We start from the raw sequence: 21,257 nt of genomic DNA on the forward strand, positions 1-21,257 counted from the left end.
GTGGGTTCACAATATGTATGCATGTGGTAGCGGTGTGTCATGCCGCAACATCACCACAGATGAAGAAGAATGAGCCACTGCTTAGAAAAGTCGATATGACTGCGCGGATAGGCCTCCGTGATTGACCCCATACCAGACCCCTGCTACCCTTGACACAGAATACTCATGCAGCACAAAAGCACCACCATCGTTTAGCCTAGATCTCGTGGGCACGTGCCTCGCCACAAAAGGATTGTGCGTGGCATGCTAGCCAAATGGCGGCCCGTCGTTCACACAGTCAGAGCACCGTCATTGTTGCCCCAGATGATAACGAGAAAATGATGATGCTTCACCGGTACGGAGGAGCTAAGCACCCCTTTGGGTGCAGTTCTGCCACCTCCTCAGGCAGGTCGAAGGCGCACTAGATGGAAAGAGATTAGCATGCACCCTAAGATGGAGAGGTCCCTATTGCTTCCTAGTAGGCGGAATGAGGGTACAGAGGGCCGGGATTCGGAGGGAACTGGCGAAGGCGGTGAAATATTGGTGACGGCAGTAGGCTTTTAGGGTAGACTATTTTGGTTGTGTATTCATTCTTTAGGATTTCCAACTATATATCCATTGATTTGTTTTAGCAAAAAAATTACTAAAAAAACATCCATAGATTCATAGCTAGCTTGCCAACCCTTGGTATATTCGAGTCTTTCTTTCATAAATACTAAATATGGCAAAATGAATTTGGTGAGACCCCATCTTTATCGGCTTTAAACTATTAATCACATCTTTATATGGAAACTAAGGTCGTGCAACAGTCCTATATTTGCTGAGGAACGCTAGACATACAGGGAGTTTACAGGGCTGATGGGCTGTGATTGGTGGAGATTTAATTAGGAGGGCGGGCCCATCAGTAAAAATCAGGGAGGGCCAATTAGATGAGGCCACGTTCTCTCCCTGTAAAGTCTTGTATCAATTAGCCTGTACGTCTAGTATTATTGATATTTGCTACAGTGTTATTATATGTTTATCTTATGAAGTAAGTCTGAGTGGTAGTGGAACCCATGCATCTTTCCTGCAGACGCCGTCGAGGTGTTGTTATCTTTTCTCTTGGTGTGGCAGGCAATGCGGCCAAAGACGGCTTGCAAGTTTGCAACCGTCTCCACTGCTCTGCTCTGCTCTTCCTCAGCAATTTCTCTCTGGTATAAGCTTTTTCAAACTTTGATTGTTGATCTTCTACAGTGATGTTATAAAATGCTTCAAGAAAGAAATATATTCCTAGTCCTGCAAAACTGTACAAATGACAGACTAGCAATGGAAAACTGAACAAATTTGGTGCCTTGAAACATTATGATGGAGATGTGTGTCAATGTGACGACAACCCCATCAAAACAGAAATGAGCAATATGATAAGAAAAAAATGGACATTATTAAAGAGTCATGATTTTTTTGTTAAACACAAAGTTTATACGGTTGGACCCTCCTCCTTTATCCGGGCTTGGGACCGGCTATGAGTAATGTTATTAAGCATAAGCTTAACATCAATATCATAGGCGGAGTTCCCCCACCTCCCACACCCCTAAAAAATCCACCCACCGGTCAAAACCCAAAGAAAATAAAACTACAAATTGCACAAAACCAAAAACCTACATTTTTTGGATTTTCTTTGCTTGAAGCAATATGATGCCAGGCTTTACAAAGAAAAAAAATACATTTTGGTTTTAAAGATATTAAAAAAAATCAATTGAGCAAAATAAAATAGATAGAAGTATATATATATATATATATATATATATATATATATATATATATATATATATATATATTCTGGAAAAGGCAAGCCCCTCTTAAGAAACAAAGAAAACACACGTAGAACTATGAAATAATTTTTTTTTGGATTTTTTTTCATACACTCCCCGAGCACACGTAGAACTATGAAAGAATTCTTTTTTTTGGATTTTTTCATACACTCCCCGCCCCCCTCCCACTACGTCTTTTTTGTGTAGGAAAAGAAGTAAGCTCAACAAATAGTGTATTTTTTTGTATTTTTTTTCTTTTGTCCATCTAAGGCAAGAAATAATCTCAAGGAATAGCGAGTGTCGTCGATCGATGTTGCATCGCCCATATTCCAGACACGCCGTGAGTCTCCAGTAAACATTGAGAGCCTATAAAAGAACACGTCACAAAGTATAAGCATTGCTCTATGAATATGAGAGGGAACGAAAATATTTGCATGTGGTACGTACATATACATGGTCTGGGATCCTTAAATGAGTTATTTTATAAAGGGAATGTGCGAAGCGGAAAACGTCTTACCTCTTCGAGAGGGGACGCCGTACGTGTTATATGCAGGGGTGCGAGGCCCTGGTAGCGCGTACAGTTTGGATCTCGTACAGGAGAGAGGTTACAACTTGGAGATCAAGCTAGCTAGAGATAGCATTATGAGCTAGAGATAAACCTCCTATCCTAACTATCAAGATACGTACAACTCCTGTTAAGATACGTTACATATGGCGCACAATGAAGGTTGACATACGGTTGACACATACTGCCTGTTTAACACCCTCCCTTAATCACAACTTCATCAAGTTGAGATTATGTTTGAAGTCTTCAAAGCTTCTTGTAGGCAAAGGCTTTGTGAATCCATCTGGAAGTTGATCTTTGGAGTGCACAAAGCGTATATCAAGTTGCTTCTGAGCAACTCTCTCTCTGACAAAATGAAAATCTATCTCTATGTGTTTTGTTCTAGCATGGAACACTGGATTTGCAGAGAGATTGTAGCTCCAAGATTGTCACACCATAAACAAGGTGCATGTTTACTTTGTATGCCAAGTTCCTTCAACATGGATTGAACCCATATGATCTACGCTGTGGCATTTGCCAATGCCTTGTATTCTGCCTCTGTGCTCGACCTGGATACAATTGCCTGTTTACGTGCACACCATGATATCAAGTTAGGTCCAAAAAATACTGCAAAACCACCAGTGGAACGTCTATCATCAAGACAACCTGTCCAATCAGAGTCAGAGAATGCACTGACTAAAGTAAATGGTGATTTGCTGAAGTTCAATCCTAAGTTCAGAGTGTGCTTAACATATCGAACTATGCGTTTTGCAGCTGTCAGATGAACATTGGTAGGTGCATGGAGGAACTGGCAGACTTTATTAACAGCAAAAGAAATATCAGGCCTGGTAAGTGTGAGATGCTGAAGAGCTCCTACCAGACTCCTGTATTTGGTGCTGTCTTCTTGACTTAAGGGCTCGCCTTCTGCAAGGGATAGCTTTTCTGAGCTGGATAATGGAGTGAGAGAGGGTTTGCATCCTTGTAGCCCAGCTTTCTTGACCAAGTCAGTGGCATACTTTTCTTGAGAGAGAACAAGTTAATCCTTGTGCTTTTTCACCTCAATCCCAAGAAAATAATGCAAGTCACCAAGATCCTTTAGAGCAAAGTCTGCACTCAAATCCTTAAGAAGTCCTGTGATTGCTTCATCAGATGAGCTAGTCACGATAATATCATCAACATATATTAGAACAAATACGCAAGTGTTGGACTTGTTGTAGATAAACAATGATGTGTCAGACTTAGACGGAACAAAACCAAGTGCTTGCATTTTGTGACAGAGACGAGCATACCATGCCCTTGGAGCTTGCTTTAACCCATTCAGTGCTTTATCAAGCTTGCACACATAAGAAGGAGCATTCTTACTCTCAAACCCAGGAGGTTGTTTCATGTATACTTCCTCTTCCAAAACACCATGGAGAAACGCGTTCTGAACATCGAGCTGTCTGAGACTCCACCCTCTAGAGACAGCAATAGATAAGATAAGGCAAATAGTGGCCGCCTTTACTACTGGACTGAAGGTGTCCTCGTAGTCTATGCCATACCTCTGTTTGAAGCCTTTTGCAACCAATCTAGCCTTATAACGATCAATGGTTCCATCAGCTTTCCTCTCGATCCGGAAAACCCACTTGCAATCAATCAATTTTTTACCTTGCTGTGGGGGAACCAAGTGCCATGTTTTGTTTCTCATCAATGCCATGTACTCTTCATGCATGGATTTCTTCCACTTTTCATCACACAATGCTGCTTCAAGGGTGTTAGGCTCATCTGGTTCACCAGTGGAACAAACCATACCATACTTGGTTATATGCTTGTAATTAACGGGTTGAATTACCCCTTGTTGTAGCCGTGTACGTCGCGGTTGAGAAGCATCAGGATCGGTGGCCACAGAGGATCCTGCAGACTGCTCATGTGTGACCACATCAGATCCCAATGAAGATGCTGTCGGATTTTCTGCGGCCGACTGTTGAAGCAGGGCACGTGAATTTCCCGCAGAAGATCCCGCCGGTGCATGTGCATGTGCATGCAGATCATCATTGCGTGATGATGGCATATCTGCCTGGATCGCCGCGCCGGTCGGGCCATCCCTGCGTCGCGCGTCGCTACGCCGCGTGTACGTCACCGGGTTGGTGGCGTACCTCGTACCGCAGGCTGATGGAGACCGGTGCGGGCCCGCATCCGCCCGACCGCACGGAGACCGGGGCGAGGCCGCGTCCGCCCGACCGCGTGTGTCACGTGGATGTGGGGAAAGCGCGGCACGCACGCCCACGCATGCGTCTTCTCCCGCGGCTGCAGCTGCCCCGTCTGCAAGGAAGGATCCCGAGGCTCCTGCACCTGCCTCGTTCGCAGGAACCGATCCCGAGGAGGATCCGATTCACTGCAGTTGGGCAGATCCCGAGGCGGATCTGTCTCCCTCGGGGAGGCACATAAAATATGGCTCGATATGAGCCATTTTTTCTGTATTTTCTGCATCTGCTTCTGTAGTTTCCGCACTACTTCGTTCTATTGCATCAACACAAAACTCATGCACATCATTAGATGGGTTAGTCAATAGGTCATCAATATTTGGTCCCCCTTGATCAAAACTAGTGAGATGAGAGGGCAAAAGAAGGATTTCTTTGCGAAGGAGTGCATCAGCATTGGGATGGAGGTCAGCAAACGGAAACTTTGTTTCATCAAAGACCACATCTCGTGAGATTTAGACACGGCCAGTGGACACATCTAAACACTTGACCCCTTTATGTTGTGCACTATACCCTAGGAAGACACACTGTTTTGAGCGAAACATGAGTTTGCGGTTGTTGTAGGGACGAAGGTTGGGCTAACATGCACACCCAAAAAAACGAAGAGACTTATAGTCTGGCTTAGTGTGAAGAAGTCGTTCTACTGGAGTTTTATTGTTAATGACACGACTAGGTAGCATGTTGATAATGTGAACGGCTGTGAGAAAAGCTTCATCCCAAAACTTGAGAGGCATGGATGCGCCTGACAAAAGGGCAAGACCAACCTCGACAATGTGCCTATGCTTGCGTTCGGCGGAACCGTTTTGTTGGTGAGCATGCAGGCATGACACGTGGTGTGAGATGCCAAGATTTTGGAAGAAGGAATTTAATTTTTCGTATTCCCCTCCCCAATCGGATTGGACAGCGACTATCTTGCTATCAAACTTTCGTTCAACAAGTGCTTGAAAGTTTTGGAAAACTTGAAACACATCGGATCTCCTTTTTAGGAGATAGATCCACGAGAATTTGCTATAGTCATCAATAAAACTGACGTAATATGTGTGTCTACCAACGGAGGTAGGGGCTGGACCCCAAACATCGGAAAAAATGAGTTGCAAAGGTTTGTTAGAAACACTAGTTGAGATGGGATACGGCAATTGATGACTTTTAGCTCGTTGACATGAATCACAAATAGTTTCAACATGACGCTGACCAACAAACGGGAGCTTATTTTTTCTAAGCAACTTTTCTACTAAAGAAAAAGAGGCATGTCCTAGAAGATCGTGCCATCGTGTGGACGAAAGCTTGATAGCACCACAAGCTTGTTTATTATATCTTCTAAACTCCGGAATCAACGGGTAGAGCCCTCGAACACATCTACCTTGATAGAGGATTTTCCTCGTGACCTGATCCTTAATCAAGAAGAAAAAACGATGAAATTCGAGAAAAACATTATTATCAAGGGCAATTCTATGAACGGAAAGAAGATTTTTGTGTGCACTAGGGACATGCAAGATTTTCTTAGTGTGTAGTTTTCGACTAGGGTTACGAAATATAGAGTGACCAATGTGACTTATACCCATACCTTCTCCGCTAGCAGTATGGATTTGATCTTTGCCGCGGTATTTTTCCTTCATGGTGACCTTCTCAAGCTCATTTATGACGTGGTTTGTGGCACCGCTATCAACGTACCAATTGGTGTCAATACCGTAGGAACCATCAGCGGCAGCAGCTACCTTGTCATCGTCTTGAAAGTCCTCATCCTCATCATAACGGTACCAACAATCCTTTGCTGTGTGACCGGGCTTCCCGCAGATTTGGCACCGCGGAGTCTCTGGATGTGTTTTGTTTCCACCACCGCGCCCGCGCCCGCGACCTCGGCCACCCGAGCGCTGAGGAGAGTGGCCGCGATCATTGCCGCCGCCACCAGATCGCCCTTTGTAGCGCGGGGAGCCACGTGAGCAGGAGCCACCACCCCGGCCACGTGACGCCAGGTTTGCGGAAGATTTGAAACCACCGTCGGATCCATGGAACTGTGCCATGCGCTGGTCGAAGTTCGACAGCATGACGAAGAGCTCGTCGAGGGTTGCAAGAGTAACATGGGCGTCGAGGGCCGACACCAGTGGCTGATAGTCCGCCTCCAACCCGTGGATGATGTACGGGAGGAGCTCATCGTCCTGGATGGGCTTGCCCGCTGCGGCCAGCTCATCGGCATAGCCACGCATGGCGGCGAAGTAGGAGGCAACCGAGAGGTTACCCTTCTGCGCATTGATGAGGGAGGTGCGTATGTTGTTGATGCGACTCGCCGATTGTGACGAGAACATGGCCGCGAGCGTCGTCCAGAGCGCGCCCGCCGTGGTGACCGTGGTCACCGTGACCAGGACCTCTTTTGTGAGGTTATTCAGCAGGTAGCCAAGGACCTGCTGGTCCTCCCGTACCCATAGGATGGAGAGGGTTGGGCGATGAAGTCTCCTTGCCCTCCTTGACGGTGACGAGGAGCTTGGCCGGCTCCGGGTTGGTGCCGTCGACGTAGCCGAAGACGCCGGCACCGCGCAGCTGAGGTGTGATCTGCGTGCGCCATAGCACGTAGTTCGCGCGTGACAGCTTCTCTGTGACCTGATTGTTGAGGTTTGGTGAGAAGGCGCCGGAGGAAGACATGGCTAGGCTAGATGGGTTTGACAGAAACTCTAGATGGGAAAAGGAAGGCTCTGACTACCATGTGCGAAGCGGAAAACGTCTTACCTCTTCGAGAGGGGACGCCGTACGTGTTATATGCAGGGGTGCGAGGCCCTGGTAGCGCGTACAGTTTGGATCTCATACAGTAGAGAGGTTACAACTTGGAGATCAAGCTAGCTAGAGATAGAATTATGAGCTAGAGATAAACCTCCTATCCTAACTACCAAGATACATACAACTCCTGTTAAGATACGTTACATATGGCGCACAATGAAGGTTGACATACGGTTGACACATACGGCCTGTTTAACAGGGAAAACAAACCTGCATGCATTTTCTTCACTCCCACCAGCCGTCGTCACTGGATATGTCTTGGGAAGAAGAAAGAAAGAGGGAGTAAAGGTTGATCAGTATATGAAGACAAGCATTAAGGAAATTAAGGAAAGACTGGCATCATGGCACTCTTTAGTTACGTACCTTCTACAGAGACACGATAGAAAGGGTTGTTAGGATGGGCACGGAGTGTAGTCTTCAGTGCAGAACTCGCTTTCTTGGCCTCCTGTCGCTGTAGTAGCGAAGTGCAGAATACGACATCGACCCACTGAAGGGACGGCAGGTTCACTATGCCCGTGTCAAACAATTCACCACCGTTGCCGCCGGCTGCTTCCTCTTTTGCGACCGGCAGACCGGTATAGAGCGTAACCTGTTCCGCCTTGGGCAAAGCTCCTGGCTGGATCACGACTAGGCCCGGCGAATTGGACCACAAGCTGAATATTGTTACACAACGGAACCCATCAGCTTCGAATAGTAGCGGCCCCTGGCGGAGGCTCTCCAAATCGAGAGTATGAAGAGCCGGCAACCTTCCAAGCAGTCCCAGATCCCCCTGTTGCACCTCCTTCAGATCAATTTGTAACCATGAGAGCTGCGACATCTGCAAGGGGTTCTCTCTTATCCATGCTGGCAGCCTAGAGAATCTACATGCTTTGTTCCAATTCGACTTCAATGCCTGGAGACCTTGAGGGGGAACCCACTTTTCCCCCAAGAGATCCATTATTTTACATCTACCATCCATAGAAATGGTTATACTTTGGACGTTGGACATTTCACCTAGTGACTTCACAAAAGCTTCCTGCAACTCCAAGCTCATATGCTCAAACTCAATTTCAAACTTCCTCAATCTTTTCATGTTGCCCATCTCTTTCACAATGCGTAGAGAGTCAACATGGATATAACTCAACTCTTCCATTGCTGTCATGTTTCCAATCCCACCTGGAAGCCGATTGCAACTCTGCTCATAAAGTAGGCACATCAATCTTCTCAGTTTGGTAACACTCGATGGCAGTTTTTCTATACCATGGTTTCCACTCACATCCAGCACCTCCAAAAACCGCAACTTTCCAACCTCTTCCGAAAGCTCACAAAGTCCTGTATGGGATAGGTCTAGGTACCTCAGGTGAACTAAACTCCATAACCCCCGAAGATTATGATCACCAAGTGCACATGTACTCAAATTCAATACACGTAAAACAACAAAGCTTGAGAGACGAGATAACAGGCTAATAGCAGGTTCAAATGTTGCAATGGACCTCACTTGTAGCATACTCATAGATTCGAGAGGTGTGGTATGATATCCTTCTTTGATAATCTTCTGGAGGGACAGCCTGCGGACATTTCCCTGAGATGACATGCTACCATTAAATACACTAACAAAGTTCTCTTCCCTTGACAAAAGACAAATTAGATCCAGCACACTGTCGTGTACGCGACAGGCATGTAGAGTGCCAAAATCATCATATAGTGGCTGGAGAAGGCTTCTGTTCACAAGCTCATTGAAGTAATTTTCTCCGATCTGAAACAGACTAGATTGTGCTATTTCACATGGGATAAAACACTCGGCAATCCACATCCATACCAACTGATCTTTCAGGATCTTGCTATCTTCCGGAAACATGCTTAGATATAATAAGCATGTCTTCAGATGACAAGGCAGGTCATAATAGCTGAATGATAGTATCCTCAGCATCTCCTCCATACTGGGGTCTTTTGTAAGTCCATGACCAATAGCTTCTAGCAAAGCCTTCCACTCATCATGTGAATTTACTTTCTGATCACTAGCCAAAACACTAGCTATTGTAATGATGGCTAATGGAACACCACCACATTTCTTCAATATATCTCGAGATACTTGTTCAAATTCATGGGGACATCCACTCTCATGAGAAAATATCCGATTGTAGAAGAGCCTTTTAGAATCATCATCACTAAGTGGTTCCATTTGATAGATTGACTCATTAATGGATGAGCAGCATAATTTGGCTACCCTGACTATACGGGTTGTCGTGATTAACCGACTGCCATTATTGCCATTAGAGAATGCCCAACTGATAATTTTCCATAGATTTTCATCCCATAAATCATCAATTACAATGAGATACCTATATCAGTTACGAGATCATTAATGGTAAGCCTGAGAGGGCAGAGTTAAAGATAATCTAACATTATAAACCAAAGATAAGATTTGCGAAGAAAATAATAAGGGTAATCAAGATGCAATGGACAAAAAGACAAAGGAGGGGACCCAGTTCCTAGAATAACAATCATGTTTCAATAAAGATACCTTTAAGTACACATTTTTTACCTATCTATTTGAGTCAGCAAGAGCCTATTTTTTCATGATTGAAAACTATACTCGTTTTCTAATATCATAACCATGATAAGATAGATCCTGGACATGTGTGGTTGTGTATATCATCCTACCAGTTATTTGCATCAATATATCTTGGAACAGGCTTTCGCTCTGCTTTATATATAAAGTAACAACACAACAAAGTACTCGGTCGAATGATACAATACGTTGAGAAGATCCCTTACAAAAGCAGGTCAAAAGATAAAGATGAACCTAGAACAAGCCTAACACCTAGTTGAGGCCCGACCGAGCACTCCCGAGCTCCCCAACAGAGCCTGCAAGAGGATGACGGCACAAAGCATCGTCGTAATCTCGTCCAAATCAACAGACTAGAGTTTTCACCCGAAGCTTTGTTCCACGACGACGTCTTAAAGAAGCAAGTGGTACCCACAAGCGTCGACGCGACATACGCAAAGATTTCGGTCAAAACCTCGCCAACGCCACGGGACAGGTTCCGGTCACTACCGCAACGAGGGTCAGCTCATCCACACTAGATTTGGGCACTACCAAAGTAGTCCAGAGCTCCCCACCATTACACCCCTTTGCGCCCACACGACCAAGAGGTGAATCCACCACTGCTACCACGGAGCCTGCCGGCAAGCCAACAATGGAGCCCATCATCTAGGACCGCCGCACTGGCATCCATGCCCTAGGCACCGCCAGTCATCCATATCTCCAACAACCAACCACGGTAGTAGCAACGAGAGGAACCTCCTTTCACTGCTAGCCCGACATCAGCCATCGAGCCTGGGTCGACGCCCCAACCGTAGGAAGCGCACACACCCGCGTCCCTAGCCGGTTCCGGTGGACCGGGGGAGATATAACCCAATGACTACCGACGGCCACCACCAAGCACACTTGAGCGCAACCAAACCCATGGTCCTGAGCGTCGATCCGCCTGATGACACGGCAATAGCAAAAGCCCGTACTCAGACCGACGTCACGAACAGGAAAGCAAGTGGGCCATAATGTGAAGGCTTACGCTAACACAGACCAAATAAGCCCCCAATACATGCTCCCCATCGGACACCGTCCACCACTACAGACCAGAAACTCCGCTGCCACCCCAACACTAACGCCATAACACCCACAGACCCCAACTTGAAATTACTGGAGATGTCCAGGAATCAGGTAGTGCCTTTGACCATCTACAGGACAACACAACTAGGAGGAGCAGATACCTCCCCATCGGATCTGACTGTTCAGATCCAAACGTGGATGCCCGAGGCAGCACGCACCAGGCCATCCCTGCCTTCCAACGACACCCTTCGCGCCACCACCTCGCGAACTGCCACGGTTCCTCTCCACACGCCCACAGCTAGAGAAGGAAGCTAGCCGTGACCACGCACATGCCACAACCCCATCACATGTGCGCTCCGACGCCACAACACATGACCATGCCCCCACAGACCACCTCCCAGCAGAGTGTCGACATCTCCCGGCCCATGCGCCGCTGCCGGCCTCCAGGCATCAAGACCAGACATATCTGACCGGAAGATGTACCTGCACACAGTCGCCTCCGAGCTGAACGATCGAATCCTCCACGACACCCCCCCCCCCCCCCTCCACGCCACTTTTCCCCGCGTTCGATCCCTTGACCCTACATTAACTGGTTTTCAATACTAGTATTCTGTCCCATCCATTTTTCTATAGTCTCAACTCTCAAGGAACTGGGGAGTATTGCATCAATATATGGGTGCTCCCTAGGTTGTATGAAATGGATGCGGGTATAACTACACCCTACAGTATGCTACTTCTAATATACAACTGTGCGGTGTCACGTATAATACCTCATCATTACAAGTATCTTCATATACAATTTCTAAGTCTAGGATACCAGAAAGCCAACTATGTGCATGAAAAATTTGCAAGCGATGCCATATATAGTTTTTCCAAAAAAAAAGAAACAGTATGTATTTTTAGCATATTTTTAACTTCCTTGATATTTCTAAGTAATAAAGGAGTGTGAACCAATTTCACACCAAAAACTTGAAACAAGCTTTGGACCCACTTTGTTAAAGCGACAACCACTCATACAACATCAACCCCAAGATAACCGAATCACGCAGATCTCATGCGACTACGCTACCCAACGAGAACATAGAAATAACTAAGAACAACACCACACTACGCCCTATAGCACCTAAGCTTTGCCATAACCTCTTGAGAAGCGAGAACGACACTAAGCATCGCCGCTGTTGAGTCCAGAACAGACAAGGGTCTTCACCCGGAACCCAGACATGGAGAGTAGCACCATGATGACGTCTTCAAGATGAGAGCAGCGCCCGCAAGCGTCACCTCGTCAGCGGCATAGCACGGAGCTTATGCTCGGCAGCTCTCCTGTAACACCACAAGGTCTCCAGTACAAGCACGACAAGTCCAAATCCCCACGTCCAGATAGAGTCGACGCCACTACCGATGATACCGAGTGTGCCTGAGCCATCGGCCACTGCACCTCTCACTGCCTACATGGCCAAGAGGGAAAGCCACCACCACTGCCATGGTGCCCTTCGGAGAGCCAACCATGCGGACCGCCATCCGAAGCCGCCGCCCTGCCATCTGTGTCCGAGACCCCATCAATCCTCCACTTCACGATGCACGGATAATGGAAGGAAGAAAAGGCGGCCTGTTACACTCCTTGCCCGGCATCACTCAGGGAACATGGGTCTATGCCTCCACGGTAGGAGGCACCCACACCTGCGTCCCCAACCTGTCCGAGTGGACGGTAGGGGACGCAACCCCGTGACTACTGAGGACCGCCGACGAGCAAGCTCCCATGACGCCAAGCCTGTGTCTTCATCAACGATCTACCCGACAGAAAAATGGTGTCCCGACCACCACCATCGCCCACTGTGTCCGTGAGGGGATAAATTTCACCGCCCATGGGGACCACCCAGGCCGCAACTAGCCTTGCCTAATCGGAGCGAGATCCCCGACCCACCATGGGCCTAGATCTAGTCCACCCTTGAGCACATGCCCTAGGACAGCCACATCCGCCCCATGGAAAATCCGAACATCACCGACCAGGAATCGGGAGAAGGAAGACCGCACGACCACCTACACCTTGCCGCCAAACGCCAAACGCCGCCACCATAGCCGTGAGCATGCCGATGAGCCATGCAACCACCAAGAGCTCCTAAATCCACGCGGTTGAACCAGAGCGAATCCTAGCCTCGGCCAGGTGCAACGCCATGGACAGCATCACCAGACCACCGCTGGCGGGAGCCCTCGCGCCGCTCCCAGCCCAGGCGGCCTTCTTATATACTTCCATAGTATCACTAGATATTCCCATTTGCACTAGAAAGTACAATATTGCATGGGTCACATGTATGCCTATCTACAGCCGGTAGTGGCAAAATTGGTTACAAATACATATATCATGCTATTTTGTACCAACATTTATAATAGTTTATTGTATGTTGCTCTCACCCCTCCTTTATTTCACATTCCTTGGATTGTACCCTATTTTAAATTCATGCCATTTTACAATTTAGGTATGATTATTATTACTTTTATATCATTTTATTGCTCCCTAAAACAATAAGAAGAGCTGCGGTGTCAGAAATTGGGATTACATGGCAGCCAGTTGGACGGACAATTTAGGCCTATATTCTTTGATGGTTTGACATAGTGCATGGGCAGTATGGTGTAGCTAGCGGCCCATTTACGGCAAAAGTAACACAATCTTATGGGATTTGCATGAATTTAATTAAATTTGACATAACAAGGTAAACCTCAAATAAATGCGCATCAGAGCTATATGACCTACTAACAAGTCAATCTATCTTTTCAGTCAGGGACAGATAGTAAACAGGTAAAATCTTAAGTACAAAATGTGATGAGATATTAAAAACAACCACCAGAAGGTAAAAAGTAAGGAATTTACTCTATAAAACGTTAAATATTTTGGAGCTCCATAATACTATCACCGTTTGAAAATATAAAGTGTAGTTTGACTGCTAAAATTAATGCTTTGACCCATAATTAGTCTGATAGTAAATAATTTATGTTATACGGAATGTGCAGAATTAGATTTGATTAAAAAGAATTTCTATAAGATTATGATTTTTTAACCAATGACTAAATGTTTTACATGAAATTAAGATCTAAGCACCAATTTGAAAAGTCAAAGTTTTTTAATTATATAATATATTTTAGAGCCCAGGGAGTTATTTACATGTAACTTCACAACTACTCCCTCCTAATCATAGTTTTAAAAATGGTCTTACATTTTAGGGCGGAGGAAGTACAATTGAACAAAATTATCTAGGTAAGCTATAGGTGCCACCACTAAGTGACTGACATGTGATATGTGCGTACCTCTTCTTCTCGAGACCTTTTTGAAGTTTGTTGATGAGTTGTCTTTCATCCAACATGGCTAGCTGACTTTCGTACAAGCCAAGATCAAGAAGGATGTCCATTATAATCTTCTTCACGTCAGCATTTCGACCAACAGGAACAAAAGCCGCGCAATCAAAATCTCCCTTGATCTTGTCATAAACCATTTTGACAAGAGTTGTCTTGCCTAATCCTCCAAATCCGACAACAGAGATGATCTTCAACTTTTTCTTGGACGTGTCGTCCCCCTCTGAGAGCAACTTCATTATCTCTTGATCCCTTGTTCCGGTAATTCCAACAAGATCCGTTACTTCCTTGTACAGAGCCCCAAGGCGAGGATCGATGGGAGTCACGGCAGAAGGCCTAGGGACAATATTGTCAACATTGTACCTTGCCCGCCTGTCTGCAACCTCTTGTACTTTCTTATTGATGCTCTTGATTGCATCGGCGATCTCATGGCGGGCCTTCCCCTTGGTGAATAAGCCGACCATCTTTTTGGTGAGCCGTTTGAGCTTCTTCGGATTGGCAGCAGGCTCAAAGCCATCATCGACACGCACCAAGAACTTGTCGACGATGTCCTCCATCTTGAAGGAGAGCTCCCTCACCTCCGCTGCCCAGATCTTGACCTGCTCGTCGAGCTGGTCCCGCGGCACCTCGCCCACCTTGCGGAGTGCGGATTGCATGCTCTTCATCTCTTCCTCAAGAGATCGGACGCCTTCCTTGACGCTCTCCTTGAGCTTGTACTCCTCCTTGAGGAGCTCGACCAGCTTGGGCAGCAGGGAGCCCAGGGCGCCGGTTGCCATACTCATGGCCATGGCTTGTTGATTAGTATAGTAGATTTGTTGTTTCGTTGAGGAGTGTATAGCGGTTGTTGTAGGTTTAGGTGCTGCAGAGCTGTTCTTTATAGGACCCGGGCAAGTTCACATCAACATCAAGGTTATGGAGTAGACAGTACTGTTTGTTTTTGGCCGGCCAGGGCGCGGTAGAGTATTAAGCAATAGTACAGTTGCACTGATCTAGGCGCTGATTGCACATGGCACGATGTTACATTGATTCATGTGATCACATGCATGCATGCACATGGATCAAGGCCGGCTTAACGTGCATTTGGCTCTGTACTCGTACAGGCGGAGGACGAAAAAAAATTAAGGTGTGGCGAACTCTTAAGTAAAAAATTTGCTGCCGCAGACGCCGCTTGTTGCCTGTGTGGCAACATCCAGCCACCCCTCACTCTTGCTTGATGCGACGTCCATAGCCGCCGACGGCCGTCTCATCATCCGGCTGCTCCTGGTTAGCCGCCGCCCACCACGCTAGCTAGGATTGCTTGTTGTTCTTTTTGAGGGGTTAAAACCACTTTATTCAATTGCTAAAGAATTTGGGATTACAACAATATCAGGTGTTCCTAAAAACCAGGATCAAGGGAAGCAGCAGCTCTTGCCAGATCATGTGCTTCGAAATTCGATCTCTTTTTCGTCCTCTTAGATTGGGTTGTCGTTGTGGGTTGGGAGATGCCAGATATCTTGTGTCGAGGTGTTCGTGTCAGGGGTCCCTTGGCGTAGTAGCAATGTTGGGGTTTATGAATGTTGTGTATTCGGAGAGTCTGGCGGGGTCACCTGTGTGGTGTGGGGTTTCTTGTCATGTGAGTAGTTAGTCTGTAATCCGTTTATATTAATTTTTGCCTGATTTTACGTAAATTAACTGGACAATTCTTTTCTTTTTAATCAATCGATGAGGCAAAAAATTTGCCTCCGTTTTGGAAAAGAAATCGACTCTCTAGTTTCATGTTCGATCTTGATCGTATCAAACTCCTCTTCTTGCTTGAATGTCTTGAATGATGAAGGATCAAACGCCACTGTCAGGATATTTCATATGCTTCACTGTCGATAAGCAAATCTGTAGGCTGTAGCTACTTGTACTTTACAAGGTAGAGATCAGATGCCAGATCGATACCTTCCCACATGCCAGGCCCAGGAAACTAGCGAACGGCTGTCTGACTGTGTTGGCGAGTTTTCCCATCGAGAGATGACGGCCGATTAGCAGCAGCTAGTTATCCATAGGTATAGTTCTTTTTCATCAAATCAAGGTATGGCGGCCGCCACCCCTTGCCCATAGGGGTCCTCCGCCAGTGCTCGTACCAGACCGTCCCTACTATTTTACTCCGTGCTCGACCGCTGATGACCGTTGCATCCATCGATCTATTGTCTCCCCTGCTCCAGTGGACGTCTGCCTTCACAAAAAATGCTACACGCACGGGCTTGTTACGGGCTTGCAACCGACCCTTCCAACTAACTAATTATTATTTTTTCCAACCGGGCCTTCTCCTTTCCTTTCATTTCTCAACGGAAAGATAACAAAATCCAGAGTGTAGCCAATTTATATACAACCAAACGCAACACCCTCGCAAGAGCAGATAACCAAGAACTAGGAAAACTCGGAAACAAGGGAGCGAGCTGTTATTGGTTCTACTCCATAAAAAGCAACGCTAATCTCAATACCTACCTACTCAGTACAACGACTCAATCGAACGAATGTGCTGCACCTTGGCTTAAGCATGGGCGGTTTGATTTGTAGCTAGATTAGCAGCATTTGAATTTGCAGACAGGGCTAATAAGTCCGTAGCTAGATTCATTGAATAGTGATGCTTGTGTTTGTGGCCTCACGTGGCTGTCATTCTTGTAAACATATAGTAGTATAAAAGTACTAAGTACCTCGGAAATAATATAACATGATGCCCAACATGCATCGCGATGCATGCGCACAAGTCGCAGGGCACACTGGTGCTCCAGCACCAGAACGGTTTTATAATCTTTTGTCCCGCAATCTATTTGAGGCTCACGTGAAATCTTCTTGGCCTCCTCATCAAATTAATCTAACTCTCTTCATCGTGAGGCTACTGGCCCACACACTAAATCAATGGATTATATTAAGCAAGTGCAAATTGGACCTGGTGCCAGTGATACTAGCAAGCTGTACGTAGCTCCGCCCCTGCTGCCTTGCGTGCTAATCTCAATCCCATTCATTTTAATGAACGAAAAGCAATGCTAATTTAGGTATTCCTTTCGATCCATATCAATTATTGCTGCTTTAGTATAACTTTATACAACGACAAGTAATATGGATCGGAGGAATTATTATTGGTGTTGCACCTTGTCTAAGCATGGGCGGTTTGGTTTGTAGTAGTGTCGTACTGTTATTGGACAGAAACTATATCATATACAGTATGTATGTATAGCAGCACTGATTTGAATTTGGAGACAGGGAGAACAAGTCCGTAGCTAGATTATTGAACAGTGACGCTTGTGTGGCTGATCAGTCTTGTGCACATACTACACTATAACGTACTACTCCTGACGGAAATCCTAACATGATGCCCAACATGATGCCCAACATCGAGATGCATGCGCACAAGTGGCAGGGCACACTGGTGCTCGAGCACCAGAAGACTTTTATAAACTTAATTCCTGCAATCTATGCGCGGCTCACGTGAAATCTTCTTGGCCTCCTCATCAAATTAATCTAACTCTCTGAACCCGTAACTTTGAGTCACTTGTTTATCCCCTGCTGGCCAACTTGTGTTTGTACCAGTAGTTCGTCTTCATTTGGAGGCTACTGGCTGGATGTCCAAATGATGCTTGTCTATCTTTTCTCCTTCTCTTTTGTGAAACTTGGTTGTCGGAACATGCGTGCTCTGCGAGCCTCGAGACTCGCTGCACGGTGGCTTCGTCTTTTTGACTGGAAAAAAGGTCAGGACCCCATTGGTCCTTTCAATACTCACATTCGGTAGTATTGGTGCGATCCCTCTGCTTGAGGCGTTTATTTGAGCAAATCTGTCATAGCCCGTGTCTCTCTTTGGAAGCAAACGGAGGAGCCTGCTGGTACGACGAAACAGAGGTCCTGTTTTCCAACACCTACATCAAAATTCAATAACATGATTTACCCACATAAAATCAATACGCAAGTGTTTGGTTTCAGTTGGTTCCTTCAAGTTGCGACATGAGGGTCCAGCTTATTTATTACTCAACTAATGGAATCTCGCCCTTTCAAGAAGAATAATTAAGCACAACTTTTTGAAGGTGGAAACATTCATTAATTATGCCGCCTCATTGGAAAATATGAGAATGCATGCGTATATATACGAGTATGACATTGATATCCAAAGTTTGCTTGTCCGTAACATAACTTGACAAGGTATCATGGTGTTAAAGGATTATTGCTAGTATTATCTTGGAATCTGTCAAATGAGAATATATAGTTTATACCCACAGGGCGGTGTCAACAGGCGATCAACTGCCGAAACAGTGCAAAGGTCCAGGCCAGTTCCTTCCCTCCACATTTGGTGGAACTGCAGGCTATAAGTTCCAAGATGAATATGTTTGAGCAACCCATCAAAGCTAGGCTAATGTGGCTTTAGCCAGCCGGCCACCTCCCCAAAAACTAGGGTTCCTCTGCCTCCCGCCTGCGCCATTGCCGATCCGCCCCGTCTGCGGTGGCCTTAGGGCCATGGGAGCAGTGGAGGGCTCCGTTTTTAGATATTTTTTTTAAGTTTTGTTAGTGTTTATGTCCTGCTCAGAAAGGTGAGACGACGGCGACTTTCTAAAGATGGAATAAATGTTTCCCTACCTAGTCCCTGTTTCATTGATGTGTCTAGCATCGTCAGTGGGTGTGTGGAGGTGTGTCTCCGGCAGACCTGACTTTGATGGATTTGTTCGGATCAGTTCATTGTTCATTTATGTTCTTGTGTCATCGGGTTGAATCCTTTTGATCTACACTCTTCATCGACGGTGGATGTTGTTTTGGTGCGTTGGTTCTATGAGGCCTTAGTAAGACAATTTTTCGACTGTCTACTACAACAAGGTTTGCCCGGCTCAGGTGAGGAAGGGGCGATGACAGTGGCGTGCCTTTGACACGCTTCAGTGCTTGTAGTCGTCGCTAGGTGGTCTACGGATCTGGATGTAATTTTATTTTCTAATGTTCTTTGTACTACCATTATTGAAGATGAATAGATCAGAAGTTTTTCCGAAAAAAAAGTTCCAAGATGAATAGCAGGCAAACAACCAAGTAGTATTTGGTTTGGTGAACAATGCTTGTCCGTAGCTTGATTATTGAATAGTGATGCTTGTGTTAGTGGCATCGTTGTGGCTGATCAGTCTTGTGCACATACTATTAAGTACTACGAAGTACCTCCGATATACTAAGATGACGCCCCAACATCGAGATGCATGCGCACAAGTGGCAGGGCACACTGGTGCATGCTCGAGCACCAGAAGGGTTTTATAAACTTCTCTCCCGCAACCTATTCCAGGCTCACGTGAAATCTTATTGGCCTCCTCATCGAATTAATCTCTAACTCTCTGAACTCGTAGCTTTGGGTCTATTCGCAAAAAAAAAAAGCCATAGCTTTGGGTCACTTGTTTATCCCCTGCCGGCCAACTTGTTGTACTAGTAGTCTGTCTTCATTGGAAGGCTACTCCGTGAGCACCGCGCGTCCGAGCCGAAACTCGAACTTGGGCGGGCTGGCAGCTACCCAGCTGCTCAGCCAACGGGTCGACGCCCCGTCCTCGAGATGCCGAACATCGAGATGCATGCGCACAAGTGGCAGGGCACATTGGTTCTCACGTGAAATATTCTTGGCCTCCTCATCAAATTAATCCAACTCTCTGAACTCTGTAGCTTTGGGTCAGTTGTTTATCCCTTGCCGGCCAACTTGTTGTACCAGTAGTTCGTCTTTCATCGGGAGGCTACTGGCTCGATGTTCAAATGAGGTTTGTCTATCCTTTTTCCTTATCTCTTCTGAAACTTGGTTGTCCCAACATGTGCTCTGCATTGGGAGCCTCGAGACTCCCTGCACATATTCCGTATATTTATTGAATTTGAGTAAATAGCATAAAACAATTACTCTACAGGCTAGGGTTTCAAAAAATTACCGGTTTTCAGTTTTTCTCACATTACTACCAAATGGGTGGTCGGCTGTTTCAAAAAACCCAAATCGTCGAGTATTTATCAGTTGATCATGATTATGACAGGTTGGGCTCACACCTAAGCAAACCGTTAGTTTGACCGTTTACTTTGACTGCTAACTTACATGTGGGGCCCACATGTAAGTTTCTTCTTCCCTCTTCTCTATCTTCTTCCTCTCTATCTCTTCTCTTCCTCTCACTGCCCACACGCGAGCCGGCGACGACACTCCCTCTCCTCCCCAGCGTCCTGACGATCGTGGTAGGTGCTCGCTAGAGCTCCTGGTGGTGACGAGGTCGGCCTCGTCCACAACGATAGGAGGTGCGCACTCCAGCAGTGGCGCATGCCGTCCACGTCGAGCTTGAGGAGCTCGCGGCAGGGGATGGAGGCGGCTGCAGGCGAGGCACGGCATGGCGGCGGCTGCGGGCAAGGCACGACGTGGCAGCGACTGCGGGGCAGGTGAGGGACAGCATGGCGGCGAGGCACGGCGTGGCGACAACCGCGGGGTAGGCGAGGCACGACGTGGCGGCGAGGCACGGCGTGGCGGCGAGGCACGATGTGGTGACGGCCGCGGGCGAGGCACAACGTGACGGCGGCCGCAGGACAGGCGAGGCACGGAGTGGCACGGGCCAGGCGCGCAAGGCACGGCGTGGCGACGTCCGCGGGCGAGGCATGGCATGGCGGCGGTCGCGAGGCAGGCGAGGCACAACGTGGCAACGGCCGCAGGCGACGCACGGCGCGGCTCGCCGACCGGAGGAGGCAGCGCGGCCCTGCCGAGCGGGATCGAGCTCCTGGCGGTCACGGGGACCCGGTTGCTTTTTCAGAAAACTCATGGGGACCTGATTGCTTTTTCAAAAAACTTGTAGGGACCTGATTGCTTTTTACAAAACTTATTTTTGGGACCCACATGTAAGTTAACGGTCAAAGTAAACGGTCAAACTAACGGTTTGCTTAGGTGTGGGCCCAACCTGTCATAATCATGATCAACTGATAAATACTCGACGATTTGGGTTTTTGAAACAGCCGACCACCCATTTGATAGTTATCTGAGAAAAAATAAAAATCGATAG

General features: G+C 46.7%; 1 protein-coding gene across 1 annotated transcript; it reads right to left on the reverse strand.

The window, feature by feature from the left end:
* Positions 1-7,404: 7,404 nt before the first annotated feature.
* On the reverse strand, positions 7,405-15,041 carry LOC123040047 (disease resistance protein RGA5-like). Its single transcript, XM_044462994.1, has 3 exons — positions 14,215-15,041; positions 7,686-9,643; positions 7,405-7,579 (listed from the first exon to the last, which is right to left on the reverse strand). Exons 1-3 carry the CDS (start codon positions 15,039-15,041, stop codon positions 7,548-7,550), a joined length of 2,817 nt encoding a protein of 938 aa, XP_044318929.1. The 3' UTR covers positions 7,405-7,547.
* Between the last annotated feature and the right edge of the window lie 6,216 nt (positions 15,042-21,257).

The sequence above is a fragment of the Triticum aestivum genome, chromosome 2B, assembly GCF_018294505.1.
Source record: "Triticum aestivum cultivar Chinese Spring chromosome 2B, IWGSC CS RefSeq v2.1, whole genome shotgun sequence".
NCBI lineage: Eukaryota > Viridiplantae > Streptophyta > Magnoliopsida > Poales > Poaceae > Triticum > Triticum aestivum.

Bases quoted from the DNA above. Each gene is read 5' to 3' on its own strand.
- LOC123040047 (XM_044462994.1), bottom strand. From the start codon at position 15,041: ATGAGTATGGCAACCGGCGCCCTGGGCTCCCTGCTGCCCAAGCTGGTC. The intron at 9,644-14,214 runs GTACGCACATAT...TAACTGATATAG, and splicing joins AAAGGTCTCGAGAAGAAGAG to GTATCTCATTGTAATTGATG. The intron at 7,580-7,685 runs GTACGTAACTAA...CTTCTTCCCAAG, and splicing joins CTATCGTGTCTCTGTAGAAG to ACATATCCAGTGACGACGGC.